This window comes from Galeopterus variegatus, unplaced genomic scaffold (assembly GCF_000696425.1).
Source record: "Galeopterus variegatus unplaced genomic scaffold, G_variegatus-3.0.2 Scaffold3210, whole genome shotgun sequence".
NCBI classification, from domain to species: domain Eukaryota; kingdom Metazoa; phylum Chordata; class Mammalia; order Dermoptera; family Cynocephalidae; genus Galeopterus; species Galeopterus variegatus.
In genome coordinates, this window is record NW_007729321.1 from 143913 (window position 1) to 162510 (window position 18598).

Here is an 18598-nt window from a genome sequence, read left to right on the forward strand (position 1 = left end):
GTCCTATTATACACATCTTAAACCAGGGATTTATTTATTTAAAAAAATAATAAAAAAAATAGTTACTGGTTGTAAGCACTGGAGATTTAGCAGTGAACAAAGCAAAGTCCTTGTTACCATGAAGCTTACATTCTATTGCAAAAAAAAAATGGCATATAAAATAAAATTAATAAATTAATGTATAATCTGCAAGAAAAAAATAATACAATTAGCAAATATAAAATTATGAAATCTTCCTTAAGAAGAAAGCCTCTCTGATAAGGTGAAATCCGAGAAGGAGCCTGAATGAAGTAAGGGAGCAAGATGTGTTTATGAGGGAAGGAGAGGCACAATTACCGAGAGAGAACTGCAGACATGAAAACCCAGACAAAGGAGTCTGTCTGCTTGGCATATCAAGGTATAGATAGCAAGACAGGAAATGAGATGTATAGAACCTCATAAGTCATTCAGAGGATTACAAATTTTACTCTAAGATGGAAAGTCCTTAAACCTGTCTGTCTCGTATGGTAGCCACTAGCTGCTCTAAGAGTTCCTTTAGTTGTATAGTCTTAGATGCGATATTCTAAAATTGAGTTGCTGTAGGTATTGCCGATCACGTACTAATTTTCTCTAAGTTTAGTTAGCACAAAAATATACTTAAAGTGAGGAGGTATCAACAGAGAATGGCATGAATGATCTAATTTTTGTCAGATAGTGGAGAACAGCCATTTTAATAGTACAATTTTGGGGAATGTTTTCTGCAATAGACATGTAATAGCTGTAAAAATAAATTGAAGCTTATTATGAAAATACAACACAAATTCTTAATATAATAATAAAACCCTACTTTTTAGTATTCAATGTATAATTCACTATTCTTTTCTTTTCAAAATATCTTAACATTACTGTACATACTTGTGGGCTACAGTGTGTTGTATCAATACCTGAATACACCACACAATGACTCATTTAAGATATATAGCATAGTTTTGTACCCATTAGTCTACCATTTTCTCCACCCCTACCCTCTGTTAAGAATTATACTTCTTTCTACTTCTATGATAACTATTTCTTCTTTCTTCTTTTTTAGATTCCACATATGAGGTATTTCTCCTTCTGTGCCTTACTTCACTGTTTTCAGTTCCACCCATGTGGCTGCAAATATCATTTATTATAGCTAAATAATAGTCCATTGTTTGTTTGTTTTTAACCCATTCACCTGTTGAGGGACATTTATGTTGATTCCGTCTCTTGGCTATTGTGAATAGTGCTGTGATGAACATGGGAATGTGGGTGTCTTTGTGATATATTGATTTTATTTCCTTTGGTATAGCTGGGTCATAAGGTAGAACTATTTTTAGTTCTGTAATGAACCTCTAGCCTGTTTTCTACAATGACTGTTATCAATTTATATACCCACCAGTAATGTAGAAGGGTTCTTTTTCTCTGCATCCTTGCCAGAACTGGTTCTTTTCCGTCTTCTTGATAATAGCTATTCTAGCAGGAATAAGATGGTATCTCATCGTGGTTTTCATTTGCAATTCCCTGATGATTAGTGATGTTGAGCATTTTTTAATGTGCCTAGTGGCCATCTCTGTGTCTTCTTTTGAGAGAAATCTGTTCAGGTCCTTTGCCCATTTTTAAATTGGGTTATTTGGGGTTTTTTGCTGTTTAGTTTAAGTTCCTTATATATTCTGGATATTATCCCTTTCTCTGACGGGTAGTTTGCAAATACTTTCTCTCATTCTGTAAGTTGTCTTTTCACTTTATTGGTAGTGTCCCTTGCTGTGCAGAAGCTTTTTAGTTTCATGTAGACCCATTTGTGTATTTTTGCTTTAGTTGCCTGTACCTTTGTAGTCACACTCAAAAAAGTGCCCGCTCCCATTTCATGTAGTGCTTCCTCTGTTTTCTTCTAATAGTTTCATAGTTTCAGGTCTGGACTTTAGGTCTTGATTCATTTTGAGTTGCTTTTTGTCTATGGTGAGAGTTTGGTAGATTCTTCTTCTTTTTTTTTTTTTTTTGTCTTACTGCCTTCCTTTGCTTTTAGTTAAAAAAAAAAGACAAATTTTTTAATTACTGCTTTTTTTTTCAAGAAGAGATATGTGGAATTTTAAACACTAATATATATATATATAGAGAGAGAGAGAGAGAGATTAATGGAAGATCAATTTAAAGCACTATTTTTTGAGTCATAAATCAAATAGAGGAATTCTTACATTGCCTTTGTTTGCCTTGTGAGACTAGTACGGGCATAGAAAAGATAAGGAGTGTTGGGGCAAGTATTTTGTTTAAGAAAATAGCATGATTGAAGGATAGATTGAGATAGACTGAGGAGAAGGAAAATCAATTTCATAAGACAATAAAAATGAAGATGCCAATGTATTGACTCGAATATCTTTAATTTAACTTTTGAATAATGCTTCATATTTGAGAAGCATTTGAAATAATTCATTATTAACATGTGATGGAGAAATGATAATTAATGTGTATATTCTTTCCTGTGATTTGAGGGTAAATTACTATTCATATTCAAAAGCAGAATTCATTCATAAAACAATAAGAAAAAAATGTTTTTTGGCCTTCTATTTATTTTTTCATAAAAAATATGGAAATTGGATAAAGAAGTAGAAAGAGAGTGGGTAATCTTAAATAGTATCATAATCTCTGTTTTACTGTCCTCAGGTATCACCTCATTCTGTTCAGTTTATTTTTCAGAGCTTTTGTTTGCACCAAATAGAAAATACCTGGAGAATAGGTGCAGTGTAAAAATAAGGACATTATTGAATATTGTTTATTAAAATATTTGAAACAGTTGCTTTATAGAAATTTGTGAAGTACACAGTGTATATTCATTCCTTTCAAAATTCTTTTCCTACTGTCTTACTTCTCTCTCTCTCTTCATAAACTTTAAATAGAATGAGTAATATAGCAACATATGCCTTTACATTTTATAATTCAGAAATTTCGCCAAACAGAATAGCTTATTATTTTTATATTTCATCCCAATCCATGGTACGAGGTAAATATATCTTTTCCTTAAGAGGCTGCTCCGATTAGCAAGAGTCAGTCTCTCTAATCTCTTAATACTATTTATAATAATTCTTTTAAGTTTCTTCAATTTATTTATAATTTACCTCAGTCTCTGCTGCTCTTTTTTAATGTGAGAAATAAATTCAACCACATGTTTATATGCAAAAATTCCATTTGCATCAGCGAAGTCATAAATGGTATTTTGGATGCTTTCATTTATATCAAATGTATATTAGAGGCTAAGTGAATTTTTTTTAAATATTCCACCTTATTGCAAAGAGAATTTAAGTAGTTTACAATGACTCAAACAGTAAAACAAGATTAAAAAAATAAAACATTGAAAATGAGTTTTCAAAATATAAAGCAAACAGAAGAGAAAGAAATTAGAAAAGAGATCAGCGTTAGAGTTAATTGCCGGAGACCAGCTCCAGTCGAGTTTGCAGGTCCTTGAAAGAGGGATGAGGAAGCCGGCAAAAATAAAAAACACAGACAGAGACCTCAGTGCATCAGTATGCATGTTCTCTCTCTGCGGGCTGTCAGCATGTTGCAGCTGGAGCACAGTAGAGCATGAGACAATGCCTTTTATTTAGTTTTTTTCTCTGCAGGGGTTTTTTGGCTACTGTTTTTTATTACATCAGCAAGCTTAATAATTTTAAAAGGACAGGGGAAGCCAGTTTTTTTTCCTTCGTTAGCTAGCACGTCTCAGGTGATAAGCTCGTGCTTCCTCCTTTTGGTATCAGGTTATCAGATTGGGACCATGTTCTCATTGTCCTGAAGTTAACCTGCGACCTTTTTGGGTTGGCAAGCTGTGGTTAATATCTACCCTATTAACAGGGTGGGACTATTGCAGTTGCAAAGTGATAGACAGTACTATCATATGACCTATGTCTATTGCTAAATGTAAGTACAAATTTGTTAAAAGGAACAATGCTAACATTTAAATTCTGATGGGGGTGTAATGATCTTATGTTCTAATGGAATGAACCTACTGTTCATATGGAAAAAAAGGGGATAATTTTGAATTGTCCAATTTACTCGGATCCTCTGTGGGAATGTTTAGTTCAATGACCGTATAATTATTTGTGTTATTTTTATAATCTTTTGGGAATTCAGAGAACTGCCACGCTAGCCAAAATATCAAAAGAGAAGGCAAAAGCCATAAAGCCAAGGCAGGCAGTCCTTCTGGTTGCAGCAAGTGCTCGTAGCTGCGGCTTTGCCAGCAGCTCTCCCTCCAGCGGCCTTGCCAACTTGGAGAGGGCAGCCCAAGCTGACTCCTTTAGGACCCTGCCATGGCGTGGACCACGCCAGTTAATAGTAATAGAGATGCTACAAAGCCCTTTAAGAGTCCATAGAGAGTAATCACAAACTTGGCTTTCACTTTTTTATGGCCAGAGTAAAAGAAGCAAACAAACAAGTAAACAAAACAAAACAAAAACAGAATCAGTTAAAAAAAAAAAAAATCACAAAACCAAACCACTCTGGTAGAAAAGCAGAACTATTTCTGAGTCTATTTTCAGATTGGGGGAAAATGTTTTATCCTGTGGGATATCCTGGAGAGGTTACCACATAATGTAATGAACAAAATGTTCCATGGCACCTGGAGCGTTACTTAGGTGATCTGAGTAGAATCACTTCGGGTCTGTATTAATGGAGGAAAGAAGTTCAGAGTATCAGGAGAGCCCGTATTGCATATGCCTGCAGCCATCTGCAGTGCCTATTGATTCTTTAAGCCAGGCTTTTGAAAAATATTGACAAGTATCTGGGGTGAAGCTCTCTACATTGCTAGTTAAATATAAGCCATTCACTTCAATAAAAGGCTAAAGTGTACAGTCATGAAATCTGAACAGTTTCTGTAACCATCCCCACAAATAGCCAAAGTTTATGGCACCGTTCGTGTTTGTTGGGCTTTGTGCATTCAATGGGTGTTATCTGTTTAACTCCTCACAGACACCATTTGAGGTAGGTATGATTACTTTCTCCCTGGTACAGATGATTTAGCTAAAACATTGAGAGGTTGAGTAATTTCCACCAAGACAAAGATATTTAGCTAGTAGTGGAGGTTTAATTTGAATCTACATCTAGCAGCTAGCAGCAGACTGGGTTCCCTCTGTCACATTGCTTCTCAGGAGGCAAACCTAATTAAAAATCCAACCTATTTTTCTGGGGAGTGAGCTGAGCATGCCAGGCCAGAAATACTTGCCAAACGGTAACTTTAACTCAACTCTTCACACAGACATATAGGTAATTGAGAAAATGTCTGCTGTACTAATTTTAGTGTTAAAAAAAAAAAAAAAAGTAAAAGCTAACAACCATTAGTAAAAACCTGTCTTAGCCATAAAACTATTTCAGAAATCCTTACAATTTCATTTTTTATAGTGCAATTTTTAGTTGGAACTAATTGAAGATGTACATGTAGGTAACTGGATAAGGTGATGTTATAAATTAAAATTTAGAGGCATCTAGCAAAAGTAATGTGGTTCAAGAATAAATAAGTTAAGTGAACCAGTTGTTAATTGACAACCTCAGTTTTTGATTTTGAAAAACCCTGCTATCTGCATAGGAAAAAAAAAATGTTCCAATTAAACATGCCTTTCAACATTTATTCTAAGAAAGCTATTTAGATAAACTTTTGAATTGGACATTGTAGGGTGCAAAAACATCTATATTAACATATTTTTTTAGAAATTTTACGTTTTTATAACTTTCTGATGGCAATTATAAATATTCATATATATTTGGGGGATATTATAGAGTGCTTAAACTAAAGTGGAATAATAAAACTTTAAATTAAAATTTAATTTTTATTCAATGATTACAATTATTATCCTAATTTATTTGCACATTATCCCCTTCTTAAAAGATCATTCACGTCAGTTCTCTGTTTTGAGAACATTTGCCATAATCAGATAGTTTTCTGCTATAGATTTGATTGTATTATTTGTATTTTAAGAAGACATACTGCTACCAAAAATTTAGAGTCAGGGGAATTTCTTGGCGTTCAGTCACCTTTAATCCTTTCTTTGCAAGTAAATGCAATCATTATGTTTTTATTAATTTTCTCTCTGGTTAAATCTGTATAATGGTAAAACTACCTGGAACAATGTAACAAATGCAGTCAAAAACCTGTGTACATGGTGATGAATAATGTTGTTGAATTTTTAACACTTTTTTTAAGTTAAAATCAATGTATCCAATTTTTATTTATTTATTTATTTATTTTTATTTATTTATTTTTTAAATTTTATTTTGTCTATATACAATGTGGTTGATTATTGTGGCCCATTACTGAAACCTCCCTCCCTCCTCCCTCTACCCCCTCCCACCCAACAATGTCCTTTCTGTTTGCTTGTCATATCAACTTCAAGGAATTGTAGTTGTTATGTCTTCTCCTCCCGCCCCGGTGTTTTTTGTGTGTGTGTGTGAATTTATTTATTTAACACTTTGAACGAATGCTCTTATTTGAAAAGGATATATACCATGATCTCTGCCTGTCTGTGCACAAATGAAAAACAATAAGAAGAGAAATATCCTGTGCACCCCACAAAGGATAATCAGTGCTATCAAACATTTACTGTCCTATGCTAGTCTTGCACTATTCACACAAACTTCATAAAGTCAGGATATATTTGTTGCTGTTATTCATTGTGGATCCCTAGTACCTAGACCAGTGCCTAACATACATTGGATACTCGACATATATGCCTGATAAATGAGTGAGTGAATGAATTTATGCCTAACATACATTGGATACTCGACATATATGCCTGATAAATGAGTGAGTGAATGAATTTACCCCCCACTTTGGTCTAAGCCTACTATTTTTAGCTATTTTTCCCCCATCCATTTGTTTTTTATACATCCAAACACACTTTGTGCTCTGTGACCTCCACATATTCTTCCTTCATATGGAATTTGTTTTGCTAAATGTATGCTACCATTTGTTCAATATAAAATCTTCCCACACTCAAAGAGTGTTTTCTAGATCATATTAGCTCATGATAAATGCTTTTTTTCTCCAATTTCAAGGCATCCATTACCTGGACTATCTTGCTGCATATAGTTTTCCAATTCATCTTGTCCTGCCTTTGGACATCTCATACTGCCAGTGAACTGTTATTCTTATAATATCACTACATTGGTTCTATTGGATTTTTTAAAGATTTTTTTCTAAGTATTTTAAGATTCACAGAAAAGTTAAAAGGAGATGCTAATGTTTGAATGTGTCCCTCCAAAATTTATGTTGCTTCCTCAATGTGGCAGTGTTGGGAGTTGATGCCTCATGGGAGGTGTTTGGGTCATGGGACCTTGGTTCTCATTGAAGGATTAATGCAGTCTTCATAGGACTGGGTTACTTCAAGAGAGATTAGGCTGTTATGAAGTGGTAGGTCCACTTTGTCTCCTCCTCTTTCTCAAGAGTCATTTTCCCTTCCACTTTCATGTTATGGAGCAGTACAAGGTCATTGTCAAAAACTGACCAGATGGCAATGCCATGCTTTTAGACTTCCCAGCATCTAGAACTGTAAGAAATAAGCTTCTTTTCTTTATAAATTACCCAGTCTCAAGTATTCTAGCAACAGAAACTGACTGAGAGAGGAAGTTACAGAGATCTCCCTTCTATCCCCTCCCTTCTATGCACCCACACATGCATAGCCTCCACCGCAGTGGTACATTTGTGCCATTTGATGAACCTATATTAACACATTATTGTACTCAGTTTTGTGCCGCTATAATAGAATACCACAGACTGTGTAATTTATAATAAACAGAAATTTATTTCTCACAGTTCTGGAGGCTGGGAAGTCCAAAATTGAGGGACTGACATATGTTGAGAGCCTTCTTTCTGCATCATCCTGTGATGGAAGGACAAAGATATGGAAAGAGAGAGAAAGAATGAAATGGGACTGAACCGCCCCTTTCATACGGAATCCATTCCTGTGATAATGGCATCAGTCCATTTGCTCCATCCTCATGGGTTAATCGTCTCTCATTAGGCCCCACCTGTCAGCACTGTTGCATTGGAGTTTAAGTTTCCAACACAGGCTTTTTGAAGGACACATACAAACCGTAGCACACATCATTATTGCCAAAGTCCATACTTTACACTAGGGTTCACTCTTGGAACTGTACATTCTATGGATTTTGGACAATGAGTAGGCAGTACACGGGATCACAGGATGGCATTTCATTACCAAAATGGGGAGAAAAATAGACTTCAGTTGATTATGGCTTTCTTGTTATTGTTATTTTTAGTGGCATAAAAAGAAAACTTTTAGACATTACTTATGATTTTACAGTTCACTTGAACAGTTTTTAATTATAATCAAGTAGTGCTGACTTGTGTTAACATATATTAATTGACAGGAAAGTGACAAATATGATCAGAGATTTTGAGGCCCCTTGGCTATTCCACACTACTTGTTAGTCAGCTTGGCATGCCATAACAAGTACCATAGACTGGGTGGCTTAAACGACAGAAATTTATTTTCTCATAGTTTTGGAAACTGCAAGTCCAGGGTCAAGGTGCCAGCAGGTTGGTGCCTGCTGAGGATTCTCCCCTTTTGTTGCTGATGGCTGCCTTCTCATTATGTGTGCACATGACCTCTCTGAGCACATGGAAAGGGGGTGAGAGTGCTCTCTGGTGTCTTTTCTTATAAGGACATTAATCCTGTTCAATCAGGACCCTAGCCTTATGACGTCAACGTTAATCTCTTCCTTAGAGGCCCCATCTCCACATACAGCCACATTGGGGTTAGGGCTTTAGTATATGAGTTTGGGTGGGACAGCACAAACACTAAGTTCATAACCTGGTGAGAATAGGAAAGGGAATAATGAATATTATTTTGTTTTATGTATGATTTGATAAAAATCCTTTGAGTATCACCCGCTTTGGTTGGTAATACACAGACCCATGTAAGAGAAATAAATAGGAGCATGAGAAAAAAATTCCTTTAGCTGTCTACCTGTACTATGTGTCAAATAAAAGAAATCTAGATTTTTGAGAGAGGAGACTTTATTTGAAAGGAATATTTTAAGAAAAAGGGAAAGAATAATGCAGGAGAGGGCCTGTTGTAACAGGAGGAACTCTGACCAAGAGATCTGCAAGTGTCTCAAAGGTTACAGAGAAGAGGACTTTTCTTTTATAGGGAGGAGTAAACAAGGCTAGAAAGAACTGATGTGGAAAGTGGGATGATCATACAGTAGATCAGAGAAGTGTCTTACCCTGATGTCAGCCTACTCTCGGTGGTTCCCTTAAAGAGGGACTTCAGGGGGTCTCAGACTAAGCCTGGGTCAACTTCAGGGCCCAGAGGGAGGATATAAGATTAACTAAAGTTTGGTTAACATTTGGGTGCTATTGATCAGTAGAGGCAAAACAGTTTAATTAATCACTTATGAGAGAAAGAATAAGAATTTGAGGGTCTGTGTCTGGCTTTCTTGTGGGTAAACCAGCGGTCATCTGTGTGTCTTATTTAAGTCAGGGGAAGGGTGGCTCTTTGCAGTAAGCAGTTTCCTGGAACACAAAAGGGAGTGGGACTTCTTAATCATCTGTTTTCCAGGAACACAGTATGCAGGTAAAATTCAACATTGCCCAGTATAAAAGGGAGTATTGCCTGAACCAAAAGCTCATGTTCTCCAGGAAGGTAAAAAAAAAAAAAGAAGAAGGAATCCTGCCATTTGTGATAACATGGATAGATGTGGAAGACAGTATGTTTGTTAACTGAAATACGCCAGGCACAGAAAGACAAATACTGCACGATTCCTCTTACATGAGGCATCTGAAATAGTCAGAAGCATAGAAGTAAACAATAGAATGGTTGTCACCAGGGCTCAACCATTATATTATAGAATGAGATAACTACACAAAGTTACAGTTATACAAGATGAGTATGTTTCAGTGATCTGCTGTACAACTTGGTAGCTATAGTTGACAATAAGGCATTGTGTACTTAAAAATTTATTAGAATGGCAGGTCTCATGTTAAGTGTTCTTACCACAAAAATAACAAACAAATGAACAGAAAAACAAAGGATCATTAGGAAACTTTTGGAAGGGATGGACATGTTTATTATCTCAGTGGTGTGATAGTAACAGGAGTGCATACATTTGTCCAAACACCAAATTGTACCCATTTAATAATGTGCAGTTTTCGTATATCATTGTACCTCAGCAAAGTTGGGGGGAAGGGAGGAAGGATTGTGGAACAAAACCAGTAACAACATCCTTAGCATAAACTTTCATTTGTAAATGTGAGGCATGAGAAAGCACGCATGGGAAGTCTCCCAAGGACCTCGGAGGAGAGCAGAATGTTTAGTGGAACTTCAGCAGGAAGAGGGTGGCTGAAGTTCAGCTAGTTTTGAGAACAGGATTGTTCTCATGGATTAGCAGCCATTGTCTGGGTAATCAAGAGGGGTGCGGAGGAGCAGGTAGGTTCCAAAGTCATGTGGGGAGGAACACCTGCGGGAGCCAGACGTGTGGACTATGGTCGAATTTTCTATGGTAGAAAATTCCCAAACCTTAGGGATTTTTCACAGAATTCTGCATTTAGCAAATACTTCTGTCTTTATCATTATCATTAATTTTTCATTAGAATGCATTTTTCTCCACATTATAGTCCTAAAGTATCGTCAAACAATATTGATAATACCAAGTGGTCATATATAAATTCTGCTTTTCTTGAGATGTTAGCCAGATTTATCATCATGTTGGAATGCCATGTACTGTCATTATAGCACTGCCACCATGAGAACTTTTCCTCAAATACAAAACACTGGACTTCACAAGGAAACAGTTAGATAGTTCAAGGTATGTGAGATGAAGCAATGAAGGGATCTGTGCTCCATATTTAATACAAAAGACAATAGAAGGAAGCAGCCTGAACTCTGAAAAGATGTAGCCCTCTTTTAAAAGCCATCTACATCTAGATACATACTTCAAGGAAGATAATACAGCACTTTAAATTGATCTCTCAGCTTTAGTCTCTCCTTTATGTTTTTTTAAACAAAGAATGATCTATAAAAATCGACCTATTTTAAAATGAATAACCAAAAAAAGCCAGTATTTATCTAGGTCAACTTGTAATTCATATAGTTACTTGTTCAGTTAAGTATTGCATTACTTGGTTTATTTTACAAGTATATACTGCTTGCATATGGGTAGATATTTAATCAGGCATAACATTAATGCACATAATAAAACAATTGTATGGTTCATAAATGGCTAATAGACAAGAATTAGGTTGTGTCTTCTCTTCCTCCAATTACCGAGTAGGTTGAACATTCAGCAAATCCTTCAACTCCTTAAAATATTTACTAACTGATTTTCCTGATTCTGCTCATGGCCCCCACTTCAGCCTGTTCACAACACAGTGGCCAAGGTGCTTCTTTTAAAGATAGGGCACATTTTATTACCTCAATATTTAAAACCCAGCAAAGGATTTTTATTCCAATCAGAACAAAAGGTAATGCCCTTACAGTCCTAAAAGTCTTCATGTGATCTGGCCCCGACTTTTCATGCTCCAGACACACACCACTACATCAGGGATTTGCAGAATCAGTTAGCAATTCCCTTTTCCTAGGGCACTTTTTCCCAGAATATCCACATTACTCATTGTCTCCTAAAGTCTTTGCTGAAATATCAACTTCTCAATGATGCTTTTCCTGAACACTCTCAATTTTATTTTTTTATTATCTGTTGTTTGTCTTGCCCAATTAGAATGTAAAGTGTCTGATGTCAGAGATCTTTGTTTTGTTCACTAATATATTCCATGTATCTAGAACAGTATCTGGTCCATGGTAGGCATTTGATAAATACCTTCTGAGTGAATGAATAAATGAATAAATGAAAATATTCCCAGTTAACACTTAACCTGAGTTTTGTTCTAACTTTATTAGGCAGCTCTGAGTCAAGATGAATTTTCTACATTTTCACACTTGAAACATTTAAATTTATGTGGAGATTTATTTTCTCAAGAATTTGGAGAAGAGGGAATAGGGAGTCAAGAGTTTGGTTAAAAAATATGACTATATTGTTTTTATTATGGCCATTATGGAAAATTCTTGAAGTGTAATATATAAAAATAAAGTCAAAATCATGACACCTGGATCTAAGCATTATTAATATTATGTAGCTATCATTATATACACCTTTTTTGATATGTGTGTATATGATTGTATACTACAGATATTATAGGTTAGATAAACATAATTGTGGATTTCTCTCTCTATATACACACACATATGTAGTGAAATCCATATACATATATACATATATATAATGGAGATAGATGTAGAAAATGCTTAGGTATATAGATATAGATTATAGGTGGAAAGATACATTTTTACAAAATATGTTCTTATTTAAAAAGTTTTAAATTTAGTTTTAGATATATTTATTAGAAAAAGATACAGAAAAAATTTAGACACATTTATCTTTATCATAAGTTATATTTCATTCTAAAAGATGTCTAAACATTTAAGAAAAAAATGTTCAGAGAGAAGACTTTACATGTTTTCAGTGACATAATTTATTTCCAGACTTCATTGATTTATGACTGTCTGCTACCATGAAGAAAATTAGTACAGTTATATTTCATTCTGCACCTAATTTTTTAGTCACACATGACTCTGCAGTATTGCACAGAAATATAGCAAAATTCACAGGCTCAATAGACATGCTTCTTTATTGTAGGACAGCATACTGTTAATCTATGCACATATGAAGGATTTCCTTGGAACGTGTCAAATCATTGCCTAACTGCACTGGAGCAGTTATAAATTGTTAAACTGAAGTATTGGAATAAATAGTCAACTTCTACAGTGTATTTAACCATATACTCACTCTTTTTTGTGTGTGTATGTGAACTAATAGTACTAGTGAGAAATATGCCTTCTTAATAATGCCACAAATTAATTAATGTCTTGAATGAATTAGAGGCAGGGGAAAAGCATATTAATGCAGACATTTAAGCCAAATTAATAGTAATAGCAATCATACATTATGGAACAGTTGCTATGTGCTAAAAATTAGTGCCAGTTCATTTAATGTACACAAGACTCCACGTAGTAGATAATTTTCTCCTTTTGTATATAAAGAAACTGAGACTTTGAGAGTTTAAAATTATTTGTCTGAGGTTATACAATTGCTAAGTAAAGGAATTAAAAATGGAAGCCAAACCTCTGTGCTCTTCAATGCTATGTCATTACTGTTTGTTCCTCTTTAAAAATGTCAGGAGTATAATGTGGTTTGACTCTGAGGCCTTTTCTTATTTTTATTAAGTAAGCATACATCTCTCAACAAAAAAATCCCAAACACAGGCTGAACAATGTTTGACTAGTCTGTGTTGCCTAGTACATCTGCTCTCTTCAGGTTGTCAGGGAGGCTGCATTCAACTATTAACTGGTATTTGCCAAGTGGATTTACTCCTCCTCCTTTTTTCCACATCATCTTTTGTTTATTCTTCTGCAAGAATCTCATTAGAAAAGACTCTGCAAGTCAGAAAGACCAGTGGGTGGGGGTGATGAGAGAAAAGGAAAATAATATATAGTACTTCAATAAGACAGCTTTCAACTGTGCTGCTCTATTAAATATTAAAAATGAAAAAACCCAAATCATTTCATTAACATTAACATTGGCAATGTCCCCTGGTATGCACTGCTATAGCCATTGCCTCTAAAGTATCCTGATTGCTCTTGTAACAAGGGCAAACCAAGCACACACCAGACTCTTAAGGTAATGTGTTTTTAACAGAGCAGAAAATAGGTCAATTTTGATGTCTGGAGCAAAAATTCTTTTCTGATGTGTGAAAGGACTTTAAATATGTTACCTTCCCCCCCAAATATACTTCACAGCATGGACTCCCAAAGGAGCACTGAATCTATAGATGAATTTAAACATATTAGCCATGCATAGTTATTAAAATTAATTTATTTACATTTTAATGTCTATAAATATTTACTAATGTGCATTCCAATATTTGTCTACAAGGGCTCATAATATAAGGACATTAAGAAAATTGTTGTTGTAGAAACACAGAAAATAAATCCTTATATGGTAATAATTTGTGCTTTCAATTAAAATCCAGTTATGCAATTAGACAAAATTATATTTTCCCCCAAATTATGTATTAACATTATTCCTGTCTTTTCTGGTGAATATTACTGATTCTATAAGAGATGGTTTATCTTGTAGTTGTTTGTATTCACCTAAATATCTTCACCTGGTGAACCTGCCATTGCAAAATATCTCTATATTCTCCCATTGATATAATGTTCTAAGGATCTTTATACCCTCAGGAAAACAGGCATCCTAATCCTGCATCTTAGCATATAGCTTAGTGCCTGGTATCACAGGCCAACCATATGAAGTCAAGAGTTCTAAGACCCCAAGACTACTAAAAAGCATAGACAGCTTTATATGTACAATATATTTGGCATTTCCCATGAGCCACATAAAAAGCTCAAATGGTATCATAAATTCAAAAAGTCTGGACTTAAACAGGACATGGTTGATGACTTCTTTCTACCTTGTTTACCTTCCACCATCACTGGGATTTAAATGCTGAAAAAAATCTAGCAATTTTTTTTTAAGGGTTCATATTCTGTACATATTAGCAAAAACCGGTCTGTCCTCATTTTTCATATACTAAATGTCATTTCAAGTTAAGGGTGATCCCCCCCCGCCCCCCAGCAAGCCCTTCAGGATGTCGTGTTTGTATTTTGTTTGATTTATAGGATTCTGGATCGCTATGTTCAGGAGCAAATTCCCGGTGCCAAGGTTGTGGTGGAATCCATTGGCGCTCGCCGGCATGGAGATGCCTTTTCTCTAGAGGATTATACCAAATGTGACTTGACTGTCTATGCAATTGACCCCCAAACCAACAGAGCCATCGACAGAAATGAGCTCTTTAAGTAAGTACATTTCATTGTCTCTAACAGCTCTCTGGTTACAATTGCACCCATAGATAGATAGCCCTGATTTACAGCTACCAGTACAAGTTCTTAAAGCTTAAAACACACCAAATTGTTGTTGAAAGTGAAGTGTAAGCAAAAAATCTGAGACAGTACTTAAGGTACACATGACTCAAAGTTTCCAGGTCCAAGAATGGGCTAGAGTGGCTTCAGAGGGTCTATCCTTATGAGAAAGGAACAGCTCCATGAGGTAGCCTCACATCAGCTCCTATGCAGAGGAAAATACAGATTAGTGTTAGTGTTGCCTGCAGCAATTTTCATAGGCTTGAATTTTAAGAAGAAATCCAGTTTTTTCAGGTCTATTAAAGAAGCGAAAATTAGTATCTGTTTTTTCCCTCGACTTGGGGGTAGAGGACAGAAGGGACAATCACTCCAATTTAAGTCCATATGTTATGTGATATTTCATCTTGGTGTGAACTTGAATATTTGAGTTATTAATCCTGAAAATAAAGAAAATGCAGAATCTTAAAAAAAAAACAAAAACCTGCTACATATTTTCCTTTGAGTGTTGTTCTAGCACAGTTGAGACTTCAAAAAAAAAAAAAAAAAAAAAACCAAAATATTAATTTTTTTTGCTTTACTCCAGCGACACCTACTGTCCGACATATTCTTGGAATAAAATTCCATCTAAGTGAAACACATTTTTAATTAAAAATATATATACTGATATACTGTAAAATCATATATATATATATATATATTCTAAATGATTTATATGTTTGTATACACACATATATCAAAATCCATAATTTCTGAATTTAGTTTTTTGTTTATGCATTCTATACAGCATATGAATTAATTTACATACCAGTTTACATAGATATGCAATATATGTGTGTACATTTATTTATTTAGCAAATATCTATTTATTAATTTTTAATTAAAATTAACAAATTCTGAATTTAGGGTTTTTTAAGCTATACATCAACAAAATTTCACTGCTTATATTTTAGTAACAATAAAATAATGATGTAATATCAACTTAATTTTTAAAAGAGCAATAGTTATTAAATATGTTATTCATCAATTTATTTTTAACAGGTATTTAGTCCACATGCAAGACAGCATAATAATCACTGTGGGGAACTATAGATGACTGAAGTAATAGCTCTCTCAGGCTTTATAATCACCACCCAAATTAAGTAACATTTAGATATACAAAGCCAATTTTTGCATATTTTATTAATTTAAAAATATATTTAGGAATAGACTTTTAAAGTGATTTGTACATTCTTTCTGTTAATTGTTAGTATTAACACTTTATGTTTCTATTTAAACCTACCAGCCTTCTGTGTTTTCTGCATACATTCGTTTTATTTTAAAACTTCATGATAGATTGAGTTTAGGGTGTTTTTCCTAAATATAAAAACACGTATTTTTTTTTTTTTTAGGTTTTTTGCCTGGGTTTAAACATTAAGATGATGCTAATTATAATTTGAATCCCAATGGCAAACATTTTAGGGATAAAATATTTGAAAACAAGCCACTTGAGTTTCGACTGACACTATGAAATGCAAGATCAACATCCTTCATTCTAAATATGTTTTTTTAAACCAAAATTATATTGTGGAGAATAAAGGTTTAAATTCAATAGAATAGCTATTGTAGCCAGGAGAGAAAGGGAAGAATAGAGAAAGTATATAAATCTCAAACTAGTAGCTGAGAAACACTGGTATATTTTAAACACTAGAATTGTTCCTTGAAATATTTTTTAATGAAATCATCAATATGTGTGTGTATATATATTATGTATTATATATACACAGTATATGAGGGTACTTCAAAAGTTCATGAAAACATTTGTATTATCTTAATTCTATTTTTCCACAAACTTTTTGAAGTACCCTTGTATATAATAATTCAAGGCTGATAATGCACAGGCATTATTATCTATTCTGTAGTTATGAAAGTTGTTGAAAATTTCATTTTTAATACTATCACCCAGAACACTAACATTGTTGCTTAATGCCCAGGCCAATGGAACCAGGGTATTTTTCAATTTCCCCTTGTCCTAAAATATAAGCTTCTGAAGATGTTGAAATTTTCAGGCCAGTGGATTAGAAACAAAAATAGTAATAAATTCCTTCAGGGGATTTACTTTTATTTTTAAAAAATGAATTTATTTATTTATTTTTTCTTCCAAATTTTATTTTATTTTGTCAATATACAATGTGGTTGATTGTTGTGGCCAATTACTGAAACCTCCCTCCCTCCTCCATTTAAAATAAATGAATTTAAATGAATAAACAATAAAAAAGTTCATAAATGCATAGAGAAGACTGGAATGATTTTTAATGACATCTTAAAAACTTATTTTGTTTGAAAGCTTATCAGTATTTTGATTTTTATTTTTGGTTGTCTGAATTGCTTATATTTTCTGAAATATATATATATATATTACTTTTATCCTTCTTTTACCTCCTTGTGATTCTCTGAACTTACTGGGTCTGCATTGTTCATTTGCTTTTGTTTGTTGTTACTGTTGTTATTTTTTCTGGAATATTCTCAGACATTATCTCTTCAAATATTTCCTATGCCCATTTTGTCTTTATTCCCTTTCTGGGATTTCAATTATAATTCAATTTTCTCATAGTTTTTGGATGCCGTGTTCTGGTTTGGCACCACTACCCCTCTCCCTTAACCTCCCCTGTTTTTTCTTTGTATTTTAGTTTGGGTAATTATTATTGCCCTAAATTTCAAGTTCACTGACTCATTTGTGTTAGCTTTCTGATAAGTTCATTGAAGAAATGATTTATCTTGATATCTTTTAAAATAGCAATTTCTAGCATTTCCATTAGATTCTCTCCTACAGTTTCCATCACTGTCCTGAATTTCCCCATCAGTTCAGGCATGCTTTCCACTTCCTGCTAGATTTTGTAATGTATTAATCACAGTCGTATTAAAGTCCCTTGCCTGACGTTTTCAATACCTGAATTATCTCTGTCTGGTTCTGTTTCTTCATTTCTTGAAAATAGGATGTTTTTATTTTCTAGCCTTTTTATATCATATTTGATTGAGTGTCAGACATGGTGTGGAAGAACAGTAAGGTAAATAAAGTTTATGCCTGCAAATGGATTTAACTCTTCTGTTGAGTAAATCTACGCAGGAGTTAGTTGTGGATTTTGTGTTGCAGTGGTTACTTTCCCACAGCAACAGCTTTGAATTTTTCTATTGGTGGACTGCTGCCACCTCATTCTTAAAATAGAGGCTGGGGGGCTATCAGGTTTTCTCAGTTTCATTGCTTAGCCCTCAGCTGTCAGTGTCCCCTGCATGCCTGTGCCACAGAAGGGGTTTCTCCCCATGTTCTGTTCTCTCAAATGATGATACACTGCTCTTGCTCGTTACTCAGTTCTACTCTTCAGGTGGGGTTGGGGTATGGGGTATGGGGTGGGGGGTTTCTGTTCTTCTTGTCTAGTCCGTGTGTTTAAGCCTGGGGTGGGGTTTTCACAGCTTTTCTTCCCTTCTTTCTCATGACAGCCACACCCTGCTTCATATTTGTGGTAGGTCTTGAGTGCAAGAGTTTCCTGCCCCTCCCCAACCATTAATAAACTTCTACTTTGTGCTTGTGTAAGATCTAAGGCCCAAGAGGACTTTGTGCTCCTTCCTTAGATGTAGTGGGTTTTTTC

The 18598-nt window shown here is 34.5% G+C and overlaps 1 protein-coding gene across 1 annotated transcript in view; it reads left to right on the forward strand.

Annotated features, from left to right (window-relative positions):
- Positions 1-18598, forward strand: part of LOC103600058 (protocadherin-15-like) — a gene marked incomplete at its 5' end in the record, with an annotated part of 167732 nt that overhangs the window by 120077 nt on the left and 29057 nt on the right. Inside the window, one exon of the mRNA XM_008584293.1 lies at positions 14736-14912. Within this exon, the coding sequence (XP_008582515.1) occupies positions 14736-14912 (177 nt within the window). The remainder of the gene's footprint in view (positions 1-14735; positions 14913-18598) is intronic.